This window comes from Canis aureus, chromosome 18 (assembly GCF_053574225.1).
Source record: "Canis aureus isolate CA01 chromosome 18, VMU_Caureus_v.1.0, whole genome shotgun sequence".
Classification (NCBI taxonomy): domain Eukaryota; kingdom Metazoa; phylum Chordata; class Mammalia; order Carnivora; family Canidae; genus Canis; species Canis aureus.
The window spans coordinates 45,668,648-45,689,591 of record NC_135628.1 but is presented as its reverse complement, the minus strand read 5'-3'; the positions used below and the strand labels follow the sequence as shown (position 1 = coordinate 45,689,591).

General features: G+C 36.9%; 1 protein-coding gene across 4 annotated transcripts in view; it reads right to left on the bottom strand.

Annotated features, from left to right (window-relative positions):
- Positions 1-2,488: 2,488 nt before the first annotated feature.
- LOC144288960 (uncharacterized) overlaps positions 2,489-20,944 on the bottom strand; it is a 284,720-nt gene continuing 266,264 nt past the window's right edge. For 2 of the 4 annotated variants that reach the window (XM_077857054.1, XM_077857055.1), the window contains exons 3-6: positions 10,881-11,047; positions 8,916-9,024; positions 3,499-3,594; positions 2,489-2,785 (exon numbers count right to left, since the gene is read on the bottom strand). In XM_077857054.1, coding sequence (XP_077713180.1) covers positions 3,517-3,594; positions 8,916-9,024; positions 10,881-11,047 — 354 coding nt within the window. In that variant the 3' untranslated portion in view covers positions 2,489-2,785; positions 3,499-3,516. The remainder of the gene's footprint in view (positions 2,786-3,498; positions 3,595-8,915; positions 9,025-10,880; positions 11,048-20,944) is intronic. The other 2 variants (XR_013357021.1, XR_013357020.1) reach the window with 1 other exon arrangement.

Sequence of the window (20,944 nt, the reverse complement as noted above, 5' to 3'; positions counted from 1 at the left end):
TTCACTCATTCTTTTTTTCACTCAATCATCAGTATTTATTCAGCATCTCCAATATGTCAGTCAGTGTCTCAAGCACTGGCTATCCAGGGGCAAATAAGATAAAACCAAGTTCCAGTGGAATTCATGAATTGGGAATCCTACAGTCTAGTGGAGTCACGGTGAGCAGTGTGCAGATGTGTCTGCACATAAAAGAATGTGTGGGTGTGTGGTTATGTAGGTGTGTATGCACATAAAAGAGTACTAGGAAATACCAATTGACCCCCATTATCCCCAGATAATGTCAGATTTTATATGCCATAGAAGAATGTTTGTACTTTTCTAAATTTGGAAGCTAATGAAGGGATTTGAGCAAAAGCATAACATTACCTTGACTTTGCAGAAATATCCCTTTGGCCACTCTGTGGCAAGTGGGAGAAAAAGACTAGTGGAGAGTCTAAGGCAGCAGTACTTAAGAAAGCTGAGGGTACTTAGGAATTGAGTGACAGTGATATAGGTGACCGAAAAGTTGACCAATTTTGAACCAATTTTGAAATTAGAGCTGAGAGGTGTGAATGGGGGGGGTTTGAGAAAACAATTGTGAAAGGCTCCTAATTTGTTGGTCCAAACTGCTGGCTCGCTGGTGTCATTTACTGATATTAGGAGAACTGGAAGGAGCAGCAGCCAAGAAGTCTGTGTTAGATTCAGAATTATGGGTTGTCTTTTAGGTCTCTGGTGGAAGGATCACACTGGCAGTTGGTCAGAGAGAGAATGGAAATGATCTCATGATTGAAGATTGATCCATCTGCCACATGGGTGATATTTAAAGGGAAGGAATGAGGTAAGATCACTTATGGAGAGGTCTGAGGCCTGAACTTTGGAGCACTTCCACTGTGAGAAATAATGAAGATGACACAGCAGAGGAAGGAAACTGAGACAAAATGAGGTAGGAGGAACACCAGGGTAGTGTTTCTTATTCATATTCTTATTGGACCCAGAAATCACCGTGGAAAGAGCATAGTTGTGTTACATACAGAATGAAGTTACCACAGATCATTTAGTGAAAGATGAACTTTATTTTGCACATTTTACATCTCTGAAATCAGATGCATCTTATCGTTGATGGCAGCTTAGTACTGTGTCACAGTTTAATTGGCAGATCTTATCTTCAGTGTTAGTAAATAGGATAATATGTCTTGCAATTAACTGATGCTGTTTTAAATCTAATGAAATTTATTATGATGACTATACAACAGAGCACATGCCAAGAAATTAACATAACACCTCTCTCTCTCCCCACTTTTCTCTCTCTCTCTCTCTCTCTCTCTCTCACACACACACACACACACACACACACACATCATTAAGTATATTAAGTATTTGAATATTCTTCCTTGGGAATTCTTGAGGATCTCATAAGGGAATTCTATTTTCTTAACAGAAAATAATAGAAAATGAATGAATCCCTACACACGGTATTTGAGGAGGATATTCTAAAGTCATATGGTATATCATCTGCATTTTTCTTACTATATGCAAGTCTATAAGTTGATGGTGAATATATTATGCTCAGATTACACATCCATCCAATGACAAGTCATTCCTCTATCATGCAAATAAATTTGATATATTCTTGTAAATTTCACAGGTAATATATAGTTTGATAGAAAGTAATAGAATACTTTCAATTTGCTATAAATAAAGGAAAATCATGGACATGAAAGAACACTAGCAAGTTTTTGTTCATGGGAATTCTAAAACAGAATTACTCTAAAACTTTTAAGAATTACATTTTATTTTTTAGAATGATTTTATTTATTTATTTGACAGAGAGAGACAGCTCATGCAAGGAGAGTGGGAGAGGGGGAGGAAGAAGTATATCCACCACTGAGCAGGGAGCCCAATGCAGGGCTTGATCCCAGGACTCTGGATCATGACCAGAGCCCAAGGCAGACATTTAACCAACTGAGCCACCTAGGTGCCCCAAGAATTGCTTTCTATAATGAAAATTGACACCAAAAATTATTTCAAATTATACAGCCATTCAAAGTTCTTATGTAACTTGAAGTAGCAAACAACTCATTATTTCACCAAAGAATAGTGCGCTATACAGTGCATATAGTCACTGTATAGTAGCTATCAGGAATTGTTTTTGTATGCTAGCAAGCTGATGTTAAATATTGAAAATAATGTTGATGTTAGATATTGAAAAAGTCATCAGCAAATATGTTAGGTGTATGGATATAGAGTGTACTATAGTATACAACCTATCACTGCTATTGATTAGTTTTAAATCATGGTAATTAAATAGAGTACTGCTTGATTGGAGCTGTTTTATAATTTTTGTATAGCTTATTTTCATCACCTTATTAATTTATTATTCTGTTTTAAAGCTGAAGATGAACTATTATCCTGACTTACCATTTTGTAAACAAGTATTCATGTCAATGTCACCAAGTTGTTCAGCTGCAGTAATGAGTCAAAGATCAATTAAGCACAAACCCATAATGGATCAAGGCACAAAGGTTTTTTATTTTTTTTTCCCCAATCCATTTGAATTTAGAAAGAGACAGACTGTTTTAATCTGTCTTCTGAAACGCAAGGTCAGCAGACTAGAGGATATTGGCTGCCACTCTTTTGACATCTTCAATCAATCAACCTTGATTGGCCATGCAGTTGGACTCTAGAGTTAAGAAAATGATGTTTCTCGCCTCCTCTACTAATGCTTGAGATGAAAGTAAAATGCATCTTGATTTCAAGTTTTAAACAAATGGTGAAGTCAAGTTTTCATGTATTATTCAAGCCTTGTCTATAAGACATAAACACATGATGTTAAAATATATTTCAATGAAGAATCAGGTTGCCTTATTTTCCTTTGAAAATGGAATTAATTTTAAAAATAACTGTAATGTAAATATAACTTATAATATGTATCTCACAGAATCCTTTATTTTTTGCCCAAACATCATATTATATTAAAAGGGAAAATGAATTCTTACTAATGAGATTAAATAGAAAAATAGCTGTAGTTCATGTTTCCCCAGTGATCATAAAGGTGATTTGCATTTCAGAGAGTGGAATGTACATGTTCATTAGAAGAGCTATAGGTTCAGATGAGACCCAGACAATCTGTCTACAGAGACGAAGCTCAGCAGAATAATGGAAGTACAACCATCTAGAACACTTGCAGCCATGTTTTATACAATATCCCAAATTGGGAATTGGTCACTCTGTTGAAGTATGAAGGTATGTAAGAGGATTTTTGTTCGGTTTGGTATTGTTTTCCTTGCATGCCCAGATTTACACTATGAAAAGGTTATGCAATTTAGCACTGAGCATGAGGGCATCATCTCCTTCTGCTCACCCCCTCTTCCTATCCCTGATGTTTTCCCCCATGGGAACAGTTTTGATCTTGGCCTTGTGATAGCTCATGTGAACATAACCTGCCAACATATTCTCTCTGAGTCAGGTCATGTTCTTTTGCTTGAAACATCTTGTTATATCCCTCAACTCTACACTTACCTCTGTGAAGATTTGTCTTCAGCATATTCCCCAACAGTGCAATGCACAGTCTTTTGAAGTCCACATATGTATTGAAAAATTTGGTGTTTCATATTTCTGGAAAAAAAAAAAAACAACCAACCAACCAAACATACTTTCTGTTCTCAGATTTTGTTTCTTCCAAAAGGTGGGTTCTATTACCTGTATCCACATGTTGACCATTTAGTTATGAGTCTTGTTAAAGGAGTCATAATTACAGTTTGGAAAATGCTGCTTGGTGGAGACAACACTGCCTGTGCCTTCTATATGGGTGATTCCTAAAACACATAGCCATAGTTTGTATGTCCTCAAAAATTTCATCTAGATGTTTCTGTGTGGCTTCTACATGGAAGATTCAGATTCAGATTTTGCCTATGAATTAGTTTCTAAAGTTATATGCTGTGAGGACCTGAGGCCTCTAGAGTCCCTATTCCCTAAGATGTCTATAGAAAAGCACATCCCTAAAAAAAAAAAAAAGAAAAGAAAAGAAAAAGAAAAAAAAAAAGAACAGTACATCCTTCTTTCCCAACAACGCACTCAAATTTAATAACCTGAAGTGGCAAGATGATGATGAAGACCTGAAAAAGCCAAGCACAGGTTCTATTATGTCTGAGAAAAGAAAGGGAAAGACTTTATGTCCATGGTTTTACAGGGTTATTTTCACAGGAAAAAAAAAAAAAGATCATGTTTGGTTGTAATGCTAAGAAGAATTGAGCAGTGAGACTATGATCACTACTGAAAAAGATAAATGGAAAACAATATGGCATTAAGCATCAATATGGGGTTAAAATTGCATCAATCTTACTCTAGAGTAAAACATAAAGTAATCAGGAGGTCCAAATGAGGATAACACATAATAGTGAGAAACACTGGGAAGTAGAGTCAGATCCACTAAGCAAAAGGCAACAAGAGTAGCTTCAGAAGTTGAAGAAATTCAGAAGGAAGGCACCGGCTAAGAGAAGGGGGCCTAGGAGCTCTGATTCCAATTACCTGATGGGTACTTTTAACTTGATTGTAACTTGTTGCTTCTTGGAGATTCCAGATCCCTTGGGCTCTAATAGCTTATGGCCCTATAAACTATGATTGTCTCATAGAGAACATTGAACACAATCAGAGCTCTCCATAATGTCTCAAGGTTTGCTATCAAATGGCCCCTTTTCAGGTTACTAGACACTGATTTTAGCCCTTAAATTATTAAATGTATTAAAAGGTCCACTGAATTTGGCGAGATAAAACATGGACTTGGATATATATGCCGCTACAATAGAACTTCCATATTGTTGCATAAGTGGGAGTGCCAGTGAAATTATACCACAGAGGTGAAACATAGAGAAATAGAATATGTAGAGGAATATAGAGAGACACAGGGAACATAGAAATAGAGAGAGGCAATGTAGAGCCTTTTCTAAAAGCTTATGATACAGTGTGGGAAGCAGACAAACAGTTCGTATAGTTATCATGCTATTTCATGTCATTATTTCAGCTGTGACATATACAAAGTGCACCTACCGTAGATAGAATGAAACACTGTACTCAATAACATGTATGAAATAATATATGTACAAGAATAATACTGTGGCAAAATGGGCCAAATGTCATGAGAGACTCATCCTTGGGTATTCCTAGGAGGAATAAACCACACTGCATTAGAGAGTCAAGGAAGCTAGTTCAGAAAGGCTGAGAAAAAATAGAGAGAAAATCAAATAAGGTAAATGGCATGGGGTATAAAGAGGTATGAGGATTAGATACTATAAGAGTTGTTTACAGATGGTAGTAGTTTAGTTTGACTGGAGTACATAATATACATTGATTAAAAGAAGGAAATATAGACAATTAAAAGTGGGGGAAATTAATATTTGTTGTGAACCTGTGATATTCTGGCTATGGTGTATGGAAATTTATATATATATTACTTTGTTTTTACAACATACTACCAAGGTGGACATCATTACCACCAATTTAGAGATAAACAAGTTGAGACCAGAACAAGTATAACTTGGTTGATTTAGATCAAACAGAAATAGTGCAAAAACCTGAATGTGAATACATGATATTGGCCTTATTCCAGTACAACATGCTGTATCTTAAAAAAGTCTGATGAGCCTAAAACTATTTTTCTTAAACCATAGCATTGGAGCATGAGTTGCATAAGTTCATTATATGAACTTGCCCATGGTAGTAATTTAAGAAGCATCTACTCAAATTTTTTTCACACTATTCCACATCATCCATCACATGTTCTGGCTTCTGATAAGAAAGTACAGGACAAAAATACCTGTCCTTTTTCCTTCTGGAATTGGAGTTAAATGTGGTAAATTCTGTTTAAAAGCTTGAAATAGGGTGAGGGAGAAATAGTCCCATATTTTGCACTGTTTGCCAAATCATTGGTAGGCATAATATTAATTATTCATGCATTCATAACACTAATTATGACACTAATCATATATTAATTCGTTAAAATCACTCAACAGTATTATCAGTATTATATTATTGACAGAAAAATAACGACACTAAATGGGTTTGTGCTCTTTCTCTACTTTATCTTTTAAAAATACACCGAATTTCTTTGTTGTCTGAAAACTTGTTTGGAGTCTTTAATCATAAGGATTAAATAAATGGTATAGGAGAAAGTGGCTAACCTGGTATCTGATATATTTAGATTATTAAATGTATATTAATTCATTTATTCATTCATGCATATAATTTAATTACATTTTATTAATTGAAACAAATCAACTATGGGGAGTTAGTTTAGATATCAAAATGTTGCTCACAATGCTCAATGCATGAATTCATCCCCGCCCAAAATGTAAATTCATTTTCAGGCAATACCTTATGGCATAAAGTGCCAGAAGGTAGAATCATTTCTTTTTAGTTTGCCTTGTAAGAAAAATGCCATCAGTAAGTTGGATGCTCTTGACAAGGATCGCTAACTAATCTTCCCTTTTGCTTTCCACTCTTTAAATAAATATCCTCAATACCTCCAATTTTTCCACTATTTATACTTTCCATCCTTCTGAGCATTTTGCCTACTACTGACCACCCTCAAAAACATTGCTGTGTTGAAGGAGCAATAAGAACATTAAGGATAAACAAACTTGAAAATGGTAAAACAACTCACAGGTGAAGTTTTGGTAATAAAAAGATAGTTGGAGTAAAAATTTGTTTTCTTAAGTTGGACATCCTGAAAACAAAAATTGAGTGGTATGTATTGCGTCTGTGGTTTACTAAGGAGAAACCTTCAGGGACCAAGGAAGCAGCTCCAGGTAGGGGGTAGAAGCCAGGGGAAAACATGGAGTCAGCTGCCAAAGCCTGTTCTCATGTGGAGCACAGAATTATCCTGATTTGAGGCAAGGTAGCTGGACTTTTACACCTGCTACCAGTCAGTTCTTGATTCTGGAAGGTATAATCCCAGGGGAGGTGACTCCTGTCAGTCTCAGGCAGTTGTTCTCAATGTACAGTCTCCAGAGCAGCATGTCAGCATCATCAGGGAACTTGTTAGAAATGATAGTTTCATGGACCTTAGCCTAGACCTGCTGAATCAAAAAGTCTGGGGGCAGGGCCAAGGGATTTGTGGTTTTCACAAGTGCCTCAGGTGATTCTGATCCACAGTCAAGTCTGAGCACCACTAGCTGAGAGCAGATCTCCAGAGGAGAAAGCTGTGAGCCCTCAGCAGACAATCCTCACAGCAATGTCAGTTCAACAGCCCTGGGAAGGGAGTCAGAGTGGCCTACTAACAGCACCCACCACCTGTGTCATGGGCTTCAGTTGCATGAGAGGAAGTCATCCCTCTTGTATTTACTGTGTTTGTAGCTTTTGTAAATGTGCTCATTTAATAACTGCCCTGCGTGCAGGTGCCACACTTGGCCTCCTTCTGGAAAACTGGATAATATGCTTAAATCACTTTGCCTTGTCCTCCTGCCACCCCCACACCCCTTCTTGAGAGGAATTGTCCTCATGAGGATGTATTTTTCAAATGTAAACCAACCAATCCAGAGTCCATAGGCCCAACCATTTGGGCTCTTATACTCCAGGCCATTACATACCTGCCCATTGAACCCCAAAGCCACTTACCAGACAACCAGGGATAGCCCCTTTGCCTCAGAGCCCACTGAAAGTATTAAAATTAGTCAATACTAAGTCTGCTTGCCCTGTTTCACCTGTTCCTGCCTGAGGAAACCATAATAAATACCATGACCACAATTCCTCTCCCTACTTTGGCCTGCTGGTAGACCTCCCCCTCCATGCTTGCCTGTGTGACTTCCTGTGGCATACCATGCCTCGTCCTTTGAGGAACTGTAATATTTTATTATTATTTTCAATGGCAATTGTTTTCCTGATCTGTTGGCCAGACTGTGCCTCAAATTTTTGTTAATATACTACATTTTAAAACACCTCTTCATCAGAATGAACTCCATAAGGGATGCACAAAAGATTCGGAAAGTAGATTAAAGAGTCATGCCACTGTGTGAGAGCAACTGGCAGTTCACCTCCACTGATCTGAATTAAAATTTCAGTTTGAAGTGGTTAAAGGGAAAAAGATTTCAAACCGATGCCATAAAAAATCTTCACATAATTCTCATAATGTGAACCCCTTTTCTTTTAAACAGAATCAAAGTTCACTGTGGAGATAGGGCAAATATTTGTTTTCCACTTGAGACGTTCCTGAGAAACAAAATTCAACTTGCCCTCTATGCCAGGCAGAATTTAATTTTTTTAAAAATCACATTTTGGTTGCAGACATCCCTTTTATGTTGACATGCAAAACACAGTTACAACTTTTACTACAAAAGCTGTAGTATGTTTATTTTTGGTCAGAACAAAATAACAACTCAGTGTTTTCACAGTGAGAGTGTATACACCAAGGCTGAAACTTATGGTAATAAATAATAAACATTAAACGAAAATACTGAATGTAAGAAGAACGTAATTACATAACAGCAATTTTCCTGCAATAAGTAATGTGACACGCATTCTTGGGCATTGATTTGCATTGAGGATTGTGAGGAATTGTTCAGTCAGAAGCAACACTTAATTATGTGTGGTTTCTTGCTCATGAACGTGTGTTTCTATTTTGAGTGAAGATATTTTATTTATCAAGGACTTAAATTCAAAAGTGTGAACCCAGTCCAAGCTCTGGTGACCTTGCCTTTCAGGTAGTCTCTGGTGTGCCAAACTGTGAAACTTGGAGGAGATACATTTATCTTCATCATGTGTGTTTGATAGCGGTTATTGAATTTCTAAAATTAAATAATTTGCAGGCTAGTTTGGAGTCCAAATTTTTCTGCCAAATTTTCTATCTTTTGAGTGATTTATTTGTAGGTCCAAAGCACCAGAGGTTATAAAGCTGTGGCCAACAAGATTCTTACTTTGTACGTAGATTAAAAGGTTTATCTCACCTGAGGTGCAGCTCTTTGCCTGGATGCCAAACTCAATGGTGTATCACCTGGACAACAGTTCGTATAATTTCCAGTGGTCAAGGCTGGGCTGGACATCGGCGTCTTCTCCCTTTGGGAGGTATTCCATGGGAAATAACAGTTTTCAGTTACTTGAGGATTATGAATCATTACCTGCATAATTCAAAACTGCAGTTCTACTTCTGATTTTAGCAGGACAATAGAAAGAATAATGTTTGTTTACAGGGCCATTATCTTCACTTTTCACCTGAGGGAATGTTTGATGAGCTTATCATTACCAGTCAAGCCTATCCCACACTGTGATGCTGGAAAAGAAGTGGATATTCCAATTCACATAGATTTGTTTTAGAAGATTTAGTTTATACTCAGAGGAGAAAGGATTAAGAGAGAAATTTCAAAATCCACAGTATTTTAAATGTACTATTCTCCCCAGCTTGTAAACTTTTTAAGCACAGAAAATTGCTTTCTGTATCAATACCTCCTGATTTCCTGCTGCATCTCTCTCCTAACAAGTGCAACTAAACATGATGGTTGTGGCAAAACAAGGGTGATGGTAATTAATGATAAAGCTAGCTGTTTCGTGTTTACATACAGGTATCAGGTAGTGTTTTAGGTACTTTGAATATATATTCTGTTAATTGTTACAGCAACCCTATTAGGCTCATTTTCCAGATGAACCTGAGTCCAGCTCCTAATCCTATATGTGGGATTTTGGAACCTGAGCAGACTGGGTTGAAATCTGGGCTTTGCCACCCACAAAGTTGGTGACCACGGGTGCATTACTTGACCTGTGACAGACATTACTTGACCTTTAAATAGTTGACCATTTATAGGACGCTTAAGGAAAAGATAATGTGAATAATACCTCTTACATGGACTGTTGGCTTTATTTCTATAATGCCCCTGATTAGATTCCCTCCTATCTGTAATCACAGCCGCTGTCTGAGTTCGTATCCTTATCCATTTCACCTAGACAAAGGCCTTTCTCTTCCCCTGACACCAGTGGTATTCTAGCGCAAACGGCACTGGCTCATGAGAGCACAATTGTTAAATAGGAATTCTGAAATCTGGTTATTAAACCATTGGCTGCTTGAAATCAGCCACAATGGGAGTGTTGACACTGGGGAAATCTGCACGCCCCACAAGGTGAGGGCTTTCTCCCACCTACATCCTGCTGAAGATCCAATTTACCAGCACATCAGCCTCTGTACTGCTAGCAGAGCAATGTTCAGATACCTCTATTTCATCACTTTTGATCTACTCCACAATTCTTACACTCCTAACTACTCAGGATTTCTTAAAATTTTCATACGTGGAATGTGGTCAGTCTACCAGCTACCCCAATTGTCATTCTTTAATTCAGGTAACATGTTCACACTTTATTATAGCAACTCTTGACCTCTTAGTCTCCAAACACCATGACCTCTGTGCCCATGTTGTCATTCATGCCATTATCTGCTTAGAATTCCCTTCATACAATGTACATATACTAGGCAAGCTTTTTTTTTCTAAATACTTCATGGCTCAGCTTTGTCTTCTATGCTGTAACTTCCTTAAAGCCCTTTGTACTCTGGGGCAGGGGAGGGGAGGATGGTAGGAGATGATACCCTGTCTTAGCTGCTTCTTATAGCACATTTGTAAATGTGAGTATTGCACTTATTACACTCACTATTTGCTTAGTTATCTAGCTGAGTACATGCAAGTGTGGAGGCCGAGAGAATTAAGGCCATTCCACCTTAAGTTCAGCGTTAGCACAAGTACAGCCACCTCAGGCCCCTGTGAATAAGAGCTGAACTTTACCTTACTTCAGTTAAGCCCCATATTAGAATGAGAACAGAGCTCAATGCCCTTGAAAGCCCCACATCAGAATGTAAACAGAACTTGAGAAATTCCTCCCCCTTTCTGGAGGTCCCTTAGACCAGCCCATAAAACTACGCTGTAACCCACCTCAGGGTCCAAGTCCCTACTCCGCTGTGGCTGTGTTGGGTATACTTGGACCCAAGCTCGAGCTTGTAAATAAACCCTCGTGTGTTTGCATTGGTGTGGGCTCCTTGGTGGTTTCTCGGATTCGCAATCTTGGGCACAACACAAGGTCTGAAGTTATAGCTTATCACCTAAAATACAAGGGATGCTTTTCAAAAGAAAATTATACCAGAGGGAATTAAACAGGCAAGGAACTTTCCTAAAGACTGTTGTAGTAGTGGAGTGAGAGAAAACTTAACTCTCCTAAAACAAAAGGTGAGAGAGTTGTTGAACAGTGAGGTAAACTAGTGCAAAGTACTGGAAGCTGTGAGAGGAGCAGGTTTGGGCATGTGGTGACTGCCATCTATGTTGGTAATTGGCAGTTACTAAAGTTGGGTCTCACTCTCCCACAGACATGGGGTAGCCACCCGTGCTCTGTCTTTTGTGATGATTATGTTTCCAAGAGATAGTTTCCAGATCTTTTAAAAATTTTCTTCAGTTTTATTGAGACATAATTGACATACAGCATTGTGTATGTACGTTTAAAGTTTATAAAAAATTATTTACAAAAAAAAATTATTTAATATCTGTATTGTGAAATAGTTACAGATTTAATTAACATTCATCACCTCCTATATTTATAATTTTCTCTTTCCTTGTGATAAGAACATTTAAGACCTACTGTCAGCAACTTTGAAATATGATTTGTTAACCATAGTCCTCATGTCTGTACATTAGATCTCTAGGACTTAGTTCTAACTGCAGGTTTGTATCTTTTAATCATCTTTACTCATTTCACTCTCCCCAAGCCTTCCCCCCACACCTGTTAGCCACCAATTTATTCTCTGTATCTAGGAGTTTGGGTTTTGTTTTCTTTTTTACTTAGATTCCACATATAAAAGCTGAGATCATATACATTTACTTTTTATCAATCTTATTTACTTCACTTAGCATTAAGTGAACCTACGAGTCCATCCATGTTGTCACAAATGGCAGTATTTACTACTTATTTTAGGCTGAATAATATTCCTGTGCATGCATGTGTGTGTGTGTGTGTGTGTGTGTGTGTGTGTGTGTATCACATTTTCTTAGTCATCCATTGATGGACACTTGCGTTGTTTCCAGGTCTTGGCCATTTTAAATGCTGCAATGCATATCAGGTCGCGGATATCCTTTCAAGTTAGTGATTTTTGTTGTTGTTTCCTTTGGATATAATTGTTAGATCATGTGGTAGTTCTAATTTTAGTTTTTTGAGGAACCTCCATACTGTGTTCCACAGTGGGTATACCAGTTTACATTCCCATCGACTGTGTATAAAAATTCCCTTTTCTCCACATCTTTGCTATCCTTTGTTACCTCTTATCTTTCTGATGCTCAACATTGTAATAGGTGTGAGGGGGAGCTCTTCTTGTGGTTTTAATTTTTTTTTAAGATTTTATTTATTTATTCATGCAAGACACAGAGAGGCAGAGACCTAGGCAGAGGGAGAAGCAGGCTCCCTGTAGGGAGCCTGATGTGGGACTTGATCCCAGGACCCCCAGCATCACGGCCTAAGGCAAGGCAGAAGCTCAACCCCTGAGCCACCCAGGTGTAATTTGTATTTCCCTGATAAGTGATGTTGAGTACCTTTTTATATACTTGTTGGAGTATCTTTTTTTTTTAAGATTTTATTTATTTATTCATGAGAGACTGTGGGTGACCACGGACTAGCTGGAGGAACTGAACCAAACCAGGCCCGGACTTGTGTCCCTCATTCACTCAAAAGGCTCCGGAGCCTAAAGGCTGAATAGTTGGTAGATGCTTGAGAAAGGGCTTGAACAATGGTTCTCAGGGCTCGATTGTACCTGATCGCCCACATAACACAATAGATACAACTTATTCTGACCTGGTCATAAATAGAAATAAGGGTCTGTGCTGTCCTTGCTGGTCTGTTTACCATACCTAATATTCCTTTGAAGTATGCACATCTGGAGCAACAAGCTTATCTATTTACCAAGGTCTTCTGGCACCCGTGAGTCTGTCTTGCATGCTGAGAAAGGGGAACTTTGGAGGGTTTCACAAACCTGCTAAAAACAGACACCTTCTTAGCTTTGTTTTGCTCATGCTATAAAATGTTGTAAAACCTTGAATAAAGCTGGCACTGCTTGGACATCATCCACTGTGTCCCTCCTGTCCCCATCTCTTTACTTTTCTTTTATTTTCCTCATCCCCTTATCCTCAGGACCCTGATCGTGTTGCTGCAGCATGCGCAACAAGTGGCACCCGAACAGGGACCTGAGCACATGCAAGAGAGGTGCACATATAAGTGAGTCGTCGCTGACAATCAGGTAAGGGGAGCTGAATTACTTAGGGCCACGACAGGAGTAAAAAAATATGGGACAGTCTCAATCTATGGAACAGGTCTTCTTTATGACCTCTTTGCTGGCCCTTATGAAGCAAGAAGGGTCCAAGGTCTCTAAAAAGGCCTTACAACAATTCTTTTGTACTGTATCAGACTTGTATCCCTGGTTTCCAAAAGAAGGGACTGTCAGTTTGGATGCCTGGCAAAGGGTAGGACAGGAAATTAAAAATCAACTTAAAAAACGTAGTCCTATGGCCTGTCCTCCAGGCACCATGCATATTTGGGAGGAAATAAGAGAGACTTTAGATCCACAACACACTTTCGAATTAATCTCTATAGCCTCTCATGAATCCTCCTCTGAAAATGATGTTCAGACCTCTTCAGAGGAACAAAAAGAAAATAATAATTCGGTGATTGAGTCACCATCACCACCAATTACTTAACACTGCCCCCTCCAGATTCCCCCACCAGTGTCTCAGATAAAAATTAATGATGGGGAGCAAATTGATTAACTTTAAGTGGATCCAGATAAAACATAGTAAACAGGTCTTGAAAATTATCACTACTAAACCTAAAACTTTTACTCTATTTTATTCTTTTATTCTATTTACTAAAGGTCACATAAGCTCTGTTATCTTTTTGCAATCAGTTAGTAAAAAAAAATTGACTAAATTGATAATTAATTGTCTGTTTACAAGTTTTCATAAGTAATTGTTAAGATACCTTTCAAAGTCCTTGGTAACCTAAAACCTTAGTCACACGTTGATGATAAATAAAATTAAATTCATCGGACATCTAGGTCTTTTCCAAACAAGGAAAAGTACTAAAACGTTGATTTAAATCTGTTGATGAACATGCTTTATGCTTAACTGTTTCATAAATTTGCCACCTAAAAAGTTCTGATGTTCAAAAATCGGTTACTCCTTAGTTTTCACTGGACACTAAGCTTCCTAAAAATAATAATAATAAAAAAAACTCTGCTAAAATAAAACTGATGACTGATAAAAAAAAATGTAAAAAAAACAACTCTGTATGTAAAAAAGGAGATATGTAAGAAAAATGTAAGGAATGGGAATATTTTTTTTTTTTTGGGAATATATTTTTGTTCAAAAAAAAAGAAGAGAGTAATTTTGTCCCAAATGAGACTGACTGAAAAAGAAATGGCTTAAAGCAAATTCTAAATACAAAAAAAGGTGTAAAAGTGTTATGAAGGGAAATCCTTGAAAAGGAATATTAGGTATGGTAAACAGACCAGCAAGGACAGCACAGACCCTTATTTGCATTTATGACCAGGTCAGAATAAATTGTATCTATTGTGTTATGTGGGCGATTACGTACAAGCGAGCCCTGAGAACCATTGCTCAAGCCCTTTCTCAAGTGTGTACCAACTATTCACCCTTTAAGCTCGAGCCTTTTGAGTGAATGAGGGACGCAAGTCCGGGCCTGGTTTGGTTCAGTTACTCCAGCTAGTCCGTGGTCACCCACAAGAGACATAGAGAGAGAGAGAGGCAGAGACATGGGCAGAGGGAGAAGCAGGCTCCATGCAGGAAGCCCAATGTGGGACTTGATCCTGGGACTCCAGGATCATGCCCTGAGTCAAAAGCAAACAACCACTGAGCCACCCAGGCTTCCACCATTTGGGTATCTTCAGAGTAATGTCTATTCAGGTCTTTTGCATTTCCTTAAATTGAGTAATTTGTGGGTTTTGTTTTTTCTTTTGGTTGTTTGTTGTTGCTATTGAGTTGTAGGAGTTCCCTCTATCTCTTAGATATTAATACCTTATCAAAAGTGTGGTTTGCAAGTATTTTCTCCCATTCTGTAGGTTGCCTTTTCCTTTTGTGGATCATTTCTTTTGCTGTACAGAGCTTTTTAGTTTGATACAGTCCCACTTGTTTACTCTTGATTTTCTAGCTTGTGTTTTATGTGTTCTATCTGAAAAATATCATTGCCAAGACAGGTCATGAAGCTTTTTCCCTGTTTTCTTTTAGAAGTTGTATGAATTCAGGTCTCCTGTTTAAGTCTTTGACTAATTTTGAGTTAATTTTTGTGAATGGTGTAGAATAGGGATCTAGTTTCATTCTTTAACATGTGACTATCCAATTTTCCCAGAACCTTTGTTAAAGTTGCTGTCTTCTTTCCATTGAAGACTCTTGGTCCTCTTGTCAAATAGTAGTTGATCTTACATGAATGAGTATATTTCTGGGCTTATTTTCAGTTAGGAAGACACCTGACTAAGGTCTAGTCAAGATGAGAGGAACATTAAGGTCATCTTGGTCATGCTTAATAAGTATTTAAAAGTTGCATTTGACCAGTGAAGTGAATCCCATTAGTCAGTGTCTTTTAGCCAAGTTTATGGTTAAAAGTAATCACTATAACTTTTTAAATATAAACTCTCAGTAATTTTATAAATGGTGCTACCAATTAATGTTATTTGGAAGATGCTTTATTATTCTTTCTCTGTATCTAGGTTCCTAAAAGGCTATATGTAAATATTTTATGCCATCATTTTAAATATAATAGTTGACTTTTTAAAAATAAATCAATATAAATAACTTAAAGGGAGAGTTATTTATATTAATGATAGCCCACAGAAATTTTTAAGAAAACTTTATTTCCTATACTGATCCTTGTTTTGCTATTTTTTTAAACAAACAACTGAGGTACCTCTGGTATCCTGGGGATATTCTATTTCTTGATCTCCTTTCTGGCTACATGGGAGCTTGTGAAAATCCACTGACTGTACCTTTATATGTGCACTTTTGAGTACATATTCTGTTTTGATATGTGCATCTTTCAGAATATTATGCTTCAATATAGAAAGAGGAAAAAATGACATAGGATTTGGAGTTATAGGCCTTGGTTTATAGACCTAATGCATGTTGCTGAATTGCTTTGTATATCAGTTTCTGGATCTGGAATGTAATGCCATTTACCTTACTTAATTACTGTTTAGATCAAAAGGAAGCATATATGTAAAATACAGTATACAAAATTGGAAGTAAATACAAATATGAATTTTTATGAATATATTAATATTCAAAATATGGCATCTTATTTGGAGTCTATTACTTGCTCCCATGACCCTGAAGTGGAAAAGAATATTATTTGTATTATATTTATGCTAAATTCATTTTTAAAATTTTTGCCTTTTAATAATAGCTGCTTTTCTTTTTTTCTCTTGTTCTCAACATAAGGATTTTCCTCTTAGAGGAAAATTTTTGTTTTTCAATATTTTATATGAAAACTTCTGAGCATAGAACAAAGTTAAGAATGTAAACTTGTCTATCTACCATCTAAATTCTCCCCATTTTCTTATTTTTCAGTAATTTCTTTAAATAGGGTAAAATTTACCTATAAGTATACAGTTTTGAGTTTTGACAAGTTACTTGCATAACTGCTACCATAACGAAGATAATATTTGAATAATCTCAAAAGGTTCCTGTGTGCTAGTCCGTGGTTTTTCCCTTCCTCCACTCACATTTCCTGGCAACCACTGAGAAGAATTCTCTACCTATAGTTTTGCTTTTTACAAAGTGTTAAATAAATGAAATCTTAAAGTACACAGATTTTTGAATTTCACTTTTCACTTAACCTAATGTCTTCGAGTTTCATCAAGGTTACTACATGTGTTAGTAGTTACTTTCTTTGAGTGGCTAGATGTTCTATCATTATTTAGTTGTACCCCAGTTTGTTTATCCATTCGCCAGTTGATTAACATTTGAATTCTCCTGTTCTTGGCAATTATGAAGCTGCTAAAAGCATTCACTAATAGGTGTTTTTTTAAAGATTTTATTTATTTATTCATCAGAGACACAGAGAGAGGCAGAGACACAGGCAGAGGGAGAAGCAGGAGCCATACAGGAAGTCCAATGTGGGACTCGATCCCGGGACTCCGGGATCATGCCCTGAGTCAAAGGCAGACGCTTAACTGCTGAGCCACCAGGCATCCCCACTAATAGGTTTTGTAGACAAGTCTCACTTCATTTCTCTTAGAAAAATGTTCTTTTACAGAAACAGGACCTTCCTAGGAGTGGGATTGCTGTATCACACAGTTGTACATGTTTCACCTCATGGATGCTGCAAAAATATTTTTTAATATCCTTTTGTATCCTCACAATTATGAGGGCCCTAACTGTACCTCATCCTCACCAGAGCTTGGAATTGTCAAGGAATTTTTTTTTTTTTTTTTTTTTTTGCTTTTGTTTTGGAACTATTCTAATAGATGTGTAGTGATGCCTCTTTTTTATTTTGTTTTTCACATACATAATGACTTAGGATACTGAGTACATTGATGTTCATAGGCCTATTTGCTATCCATGTCTTTGCCAGTATTTCTATGCAAGTCTTTGTTATTTTATAAAACTTTTGTTTTAAATTGCATGTTTATGCTCTCTTCGGAAAATTGAGAGTTCTTTCTATTTTTTGTATTCAAGTCCTTTATCAATATCTTTGGCAAATACATCTCTCTTTTTATAGCTGTACTCATATTCATGGTAGGTCCGATTTTAATTCTTTCTTTGAGTTTAATTTTCCTCTAAGGTACAGTATTAGATTTACTTTGAGATTTTTCTTGTTTTCTAACCTAAGCAGATGATGTATAAACTCAAGGTATTATAGCTGCACTGCACACATTTTTAAAATGTGTTGTTTTTTATTCAATTCAAATGTTAACTAATGTCCATTATAACTTTCTTTTTGACCCAATCTTATTTAGAAGTGTGCTTTTAATTTTCAAGTATCTGGGGAATGTCCGAGATAACTTTTTATTATTTACTCTAGTTTATTTGGTTTTTGCTTACAATTTTAAAAATGTTTGTTTATTTTAAGGTCCAAAGTGCTTGAACATATGTGTTCTGTTATCGTTTGAAATGTTCAATTAGCTCATGTTGATTGATGATAGTCTTCATGTATTCCTGACTCTGGGAGGGGAGTGAAGTCTCTACCTGTGACTATAAAACCTTTCTTTTTCATTTCTATCAGTTTCTTCATATATTTTGAAGAAACTGTGAATATACAGTTTTATTTTGTTTTATTTTTTTAAGATTTATTTATTTATTCGTGAGAGACACAGAAAGAGAGGCAGAGACATAGGCAAAGGGAGAAGCAGGCTCCATGTAGGGAGCCCAATGCACGACTTGATTTCTTTTTTTTTTTTTTTTAATTTTTATTTATTTATGATAGTCACAGAGAGAGAGAGAGAGAGAGAGAGAGAGAGAGAGGCAGAGACACAGGCAGAGGGAGAAGCAGGCTCCATGCACCGGGAGCCCGATGTGGGATTCGATCCCGGGTCTCCAGGATCGCGCCCTAGGCCAAAGGCAGGCGCCAAACCGCTGCGCCACCCAGGGATCCCACGACTTGATTTCTTATTCCAGAATCACGCCCTGAGCCGAAGGCAGACGCTCAACTGCTGAGCCACCCAGAGGTCCCTATACATAGTTTTATATAGAGAATAAACTGGTGGGATCCCTGGGTGGCGCAGCGGTTTGGCGCCTGCCTTTGGCCCAGGGCGCGATCCTGAAGACCCGGAATCAAATCCCACCTCAGGCTCCTGGTGCATGGAGCCTGCTTCTCCCTCTGCCTATGTCTCTGCCTCTCTCTCTCTCTGTGACTATCATAAAAAAAAAGAAAAAAAAAAAAAAGGGAGAATAAAATGATATACTCAGTGGTTTCTCTTTATCATTATGAATTTTCCCTCCTTATCTCTGATAACAATTTGTTTGGAAACCTGCATTGTTTGATATTGATGGAGCCAACCCAACTTTCTTCTAATTACTGTTTGTATTAAACATCTTTCCCAGCATTTTAATTTTAACACATCTATTTTTATATATAAGTAGATTTATTTTAAATAGTGGATTTTTTAAATTTAATTGGATAATCTGTCTCATTGGATATTTAGAATACTACATATAAAACTATAGCTTCTTATTAAATTTAATAATTTAATTATAATCCATTATATTTTCAAATAAGTAGAAGTGGGGGGGGGATGGTATTCTATACTTCTTTTTACCATTCTATACTTCTCTATACCATTTTTACCATTTCTATACTTCTTTTTACTAAGCACTCTTCTATTTGTGTAGCTTCAAGTTTTTATCTGGGGTCCTAATCTTTGTGAAAGAAGAATGTCTTAGCTTGTAGCACAGTTTTGACAATATATTTTCTTAGGTGTATGTTTTTTGTTTTTGTCTTACCAAATCTTTTTATTTTTATTTTTCAAAGATTTTATTTATTCATGAGAGACACAGAGAAAGAGAGAGGTAGAGACTTAGGCAGAGGGAGAAGGAAACTCCCTGTGGGGAGCCTGATAAGGAACTCAATCCCAGGACCCCAGGACACGCCCTAAGCCAAAGGCAAGATGCTCAACCACTGAGCCACCCAGCTGCCCTAAGTCTTTTTATTTTTAAAGCTATTTTTGCTAGGCTATCCTTCATTTGAGGATGAAAGTATATATATATATTCTTTTATTTCAGTGCTTTATGTCTGATATGCACCCTTTCTGATGAGAAGTCTGTTGTATATTCTTCTGTCTTCTAATTATATATGTTAGATTTTAATGGTTTGAATAATGTCTCATGGACACACACTTTATTTTCACTTTGTTTCACTTTGAATCATTGTTATTTTAATAAATTCAAGTTTCCTGATTAGCTTTGTTCATTTTCTCCATCCTTTTGAAGGAATATGCCATCAATGACATCATGCTTTTTTTTCAAGGATTTTCATTTGCTTTTTTCTCTATGGTTTTAATATCTGTGCTGAAATTGCATCTCTGTTCATTGATATTATCCAATTTTTCCACTAAATCCTTTAAAACGAATGATAGTTACTCCAAAATCCTAGATGGATAGTTTCACCATTTGGATCACTTTTATTTTGATCCTGATGATTACTTATTGATAGTGAGCTATATTTTCTTGTTCAAATTATGTGTCTCAATTTCCTAATGAAATGCCAGATATTCTATAATGAAGAACAGAAAAGGGTAATGAAAATAGTTTATAAAAGTCAATGGGCACAGCTCTTCTATCAGGCATCTGGAATAAGATTTGAGTTAATCTAGTCAAGTGAGTTTGGCTTATGTATTAATATTTATCATGATTCCAACTGCTCCACTGGTACGCTGCCTCTTTGTTCTTAATGTGTGGGGTGCTAGAGGAATTTTTTTTCAACATTCATAGTCCGTTTGAGATTTCAGGACTTCCTTCAAACTTGAACCACAGATAAGGGTCTATATCTCTTCTCCTCCCTCACTGTAAGACTGGGGATGTTTCTTATTCCTCGGTTCTTGTTTAAAACAAGTTATTTTCTGTTAGCTTAGCTTACTTTCTGACTCAGAGAACTAAGAACCTGGACCCCAGGCATAAAGCATTGTCTATATTTTTGGTCTGTTTTCTACTGTAACTGAAACTGAGCTTTGTATCCATGCTCACTCTTGGACAGGAATTTTCTATCTCTACTTCAGTGGGGGTATCAATGTAACTTCCAGGGCTAAAGCTGATTTTAGCTTTTCTCCAAGTAGATGTTTCATATGTCTCTTTGAATAATGAATAGTTTTACCTGCATCCTGATGGTGAAAAATTCTGCTTTCCAAATGAAGTAACAATTGTTTTGTTATTTTGGTATGAAACAAAGGTCTAGGAAAAAAAGAACACTGTGGGATATGTCTCTTCTACCCTTAATCTCCGCCCCTGCATTGCTATGA